This window comes from Carlito syrichta, unplaced genomic scaffold (assembly GCF_000164805.1).
Source record: "Carlito syrichta isolate Samal-C Ts95f unplaced genomic scaffold, Tarsius_syrichta-2.0.1 Scaffold303281, whole genome shotgun sequence".
Classification (NCBI taxonomy): Eukaryota; Metazoa; Chordata; class Mammalia; order Primates; family Tarsiidae; genus Carlito; species Carlito syrichta.
In genome coordinates, this window is record NW_007247377.1 from 139,154 (window position 1) to 142,427 (window position 3,274).

The window sequence follows — 3,274 nt, forward strand, 5'->3', positions numbered from 1 at the left end:
AAAAAAAAAAAAAAAAAAAAAAAAAAAGGCTGGGAGCTACCATCACAGAACTAAGGTTATACATTTAAGATGTAAAATTATGCAGGTGAGAATTAAAAACTTAAGTCAACAATCAGAGGATTTCGTATTTCTGTTTGTTACTTCTCCATACGCTTCATGTAAAATATTCTGCCTGAGTTCTTTTTCTTTTTCTCATGCTTGCTATTGTTTGGACAAAAGCCTACCTATTGAGACGGCAAACATTGATCAAATCATTCAATGTCTTAGGCCTCAACAACTAAATAAATACCTCTTTTTTTCCTGACAGTTCTCCAGGGATGGAATTCATTTTTGATTTTGAAAGAAAAAGAAAAAGAAAATATAACATCTGACTAAAGATCGGTATATAACAAAGAACTGGGAATTCTTTTATCAACATAAGTTTTATGTAATTGTTTCTAACTAAATTACTTCTATTTTTTGACCTAATAATAAGTGTAAAGACTGTTTCTGGATTGATAGAAAAAAAGTCTTTTACTCAATTTTGAACATTTTGGCATATCAAGTAAATAAATGATTTAATATTTGATTCTTTAGTCATTGTTTTTTAATATATGTAACTAAATTATTTTTGTATTATGGTATAATTATTTCAGATGTACAAGAAATCCGTCCATCAAAAATACTTTACAAATAATACCACTTCTGGTAAGTATTGGAAGAAACTCTTTTTTTCTTGTTTTAGGAAAGTTTATGTTTTTATGTACATATCAGTACAGGTAGGAACCCTGTATTAATATTCATATTTCTTGAGATTGGTTTTTAGAGTTTTTCTCCTCAACTAACGTTTTATTGTGAGACCTCGTCTACAAAACAAAAAAATTAGCCAGGCATGGCGGCATGTGCCTGTAGGCCCAGCTACTTGGGAGGCTGAGGCAGAAGGATCACCTGAGCCCAGGAGGTCGAGGCTGCAGCGAGCTGTGATTGTGCCACTGCCCTCAGCCTGTGCAGCAGAGTCAGACCTTGACTCAAAAAAAAAAAAAAAAAAACCTTTTTTTTAAACCTATGTTTTAGGGTCTTGCTAATTTGGGTAAAATAGTGAATAACAAAGCAGGCTGTTTCTGCCCTCATGAAGTTTATTCTTTCTGTCTGGGCACATGATTCCAAGAACAAAAGCGACCTTTGGCATTTTGGATGATGTGATTTTTTTTTCTGGCCCTTTGATCTTTCTGTGATATCAGCAAAAATGTTTATAGCCACATGCTTGATTTTTTTTCTACACAGTAAATCTCAATTTTAGCATTTTTTTGCATCTTGTTAGGCAGGGAATTTCCCAAATCATCAAGTCGTTTTCCCTTTATATTCCCCAGTGCCTCTCTCTTTCTCCCTTTTCTTGCATTTTACGATAAGCAGCATGAAGAAATCAGGCTGTACCGCCAACGCTGTGCTTGGAAAGATCCTCAGCTCCATATCCAGTTTCAGTGTTTATAAGTTCCACGGTCCACAGAAGTGCAGGACACAGTTCTGCTAAGTTTCCTGCCCACTTCCTCCCAGAGCCCCCGTTGCTCAACTCTCTGGTAGCACGTGTCTCATGTCCCTCTGAGTCACCCACAGGACCATGAACCGCCGTATTCTACTGACCGTCCGCTCGTAGTGACTTAAAGGTCCTCCAAATGATGGGTTTCCTGCCCTGCTCTCCACTCCTGGGTTCTCACCAGCAGAGGCATTCGCCTCCCTGTTTCCATAGACCGTTCTGTTCCAGACAGTCTAGGCTCTTCCCACCCCTCGAAATTCTCTGAGCCTCTACCCGTTGCCTCATTCCAAAGCCACCTTCACATTTTGAGGTATTTATTACAGCAGCACCCCATTTCCAGTAAAAAAAAAAATAGTATTAATTCCCTGTTGCTGCTGTAACAAATGACCACAAACTTAGTTGCCTTTAGAAAAAACCACAGGTGTGTTATCTTAAAGGTCCAGAGGTCGGCAGTCTGACACTGGTCTCACTGGCCTAAAATCAAAGTGTGAGTGGGGCTGTGTTCTCTTCCAGAAGCTCCAGGGGAGGGTCTGCTTCCTTGCTTTTTCCACTGCATTCCTGAGTTCACGGCTCCCTCCTTCATCTTCAAAGCCACCAAGGGAAGTCCTGCTGACATCACATCCCCTTGGCCTCTTCCCCTTCTGAGCAGCCTCGTGATTCCATGGGGCCCCTTGGATAATCACGGCTTCTGTCTGAAGATCAGTTGATGAGCAAACTTAATTCCACCGGCAGCTTTAACCCTCCTTTGCCCTGTAACCTAACACACTCACAGGCTCTGGGATTAGGAAGTGGACATCTTGGGGTGGGGGAATGTGGTTCTGCCTACCACAGGGATATAAAGGCAAGGGAAGGTTTGGGGGGCGGAGACTAGTTGTCCTCTAAAATTCATTCGCCCCTTTTGTCCTTGGTAGTAAAATCTGTTTTGCAGATTTTACTGAAATCCTAGCTAACTTTTTAAAGGTGGAAGGTACTATAATGTTGTAACCGCTCTTCAGAAGCAGAGGAACAAAGTGTGGTTCCAAGATGGTGACCGAAGATCTCACACACACACACACACACACACGCACACCCCAAGAGCGCATGGTAAGTTGTACTACTAACGTAACTGAAGTTTCTGGGACAACGCGTCAGGCCTCCCAGGCAGATCTGAAATGCCTCGGGAGAGCAAGGCAAGGAGACTGGCCTGGGGGTGGCTTTGTGGCGCGATGCGGGGGCGGCTGGGGCTGAATCTCCCCCCAGAGCCAAAGGAAACGGCCCTGGGCTTTCCGTTCACAGGCCCAGAGGTGAAGCGGGGGAGAGGGCGGAGGGAAGCTTCGAAGCCGTCAGCAAACATCACGGAAGGAAACGGGCCCGGATGCAGGGACCCTGCCTGCATTCCCGGCCCTTGAGGAGCCGAGAAGGGGGGTTGCTCGAGGCCCGAAGTTCCAGACCACCAGGGCCGCATGGCCACCAAAAAGTCACCTCCTGGGGCATGGTGGCCCCTGGCCGTAGGTCCCAGCTGTTTCGGAGGCTGAGGCAGGAGGATGGCCTGAGCCCGGGAGTTCGAGGCTGGGGTGGACCGAGGTGGTGCCGCTGCGCTCTCGCCCGGCGGCGAGCCTCGGCCTCCGCCCCAGGAGGCAGCTTGAGACGAGGAACGCGCAACGACCCCTGGCGCGGCGGGGACGCGAGGCCGGCGAGGCGAGAGCAGGGGAGGACACGACGCCCGGGCCGAGACGGCGCCCGAGGTCTTGGGCCGGCCCGGGCGGACGCTGACGCCACCGG

The 3,274-nt window shown here is 46.4% G+C and overlaps 1 protein-coding gene across 4 annotated transcripts in view; it reads left to right on the plus strand.

Moving 5' to 3' along the window:
• CEP126 (centrosomal protein 126) overlaps positions 1-3,274 on the plus strand; it is a 72,191-nt gene that overhangs the window by 64,598 nt on the left and 4,319 nt on the right. For 3 of the 4 annotated variants that reach the window (XM_021712453.1, XM_021712454.1, XM_008058291.1), the window contains one exon: positions 308-461. In XM_021712453.1, coding sequence (XP_021568128.1) covers positions 308-375 — 68 coding nt within the window. In that variant the 3' untranslated portion in view covers positions 376-461. Of the gene's footprint in view, positions 1-307; positions 462-635; positions 688-3,274 lie in introns of those variants that run through there. The other variant, XM_021712455.1, reaches the window with a different exon arrangement.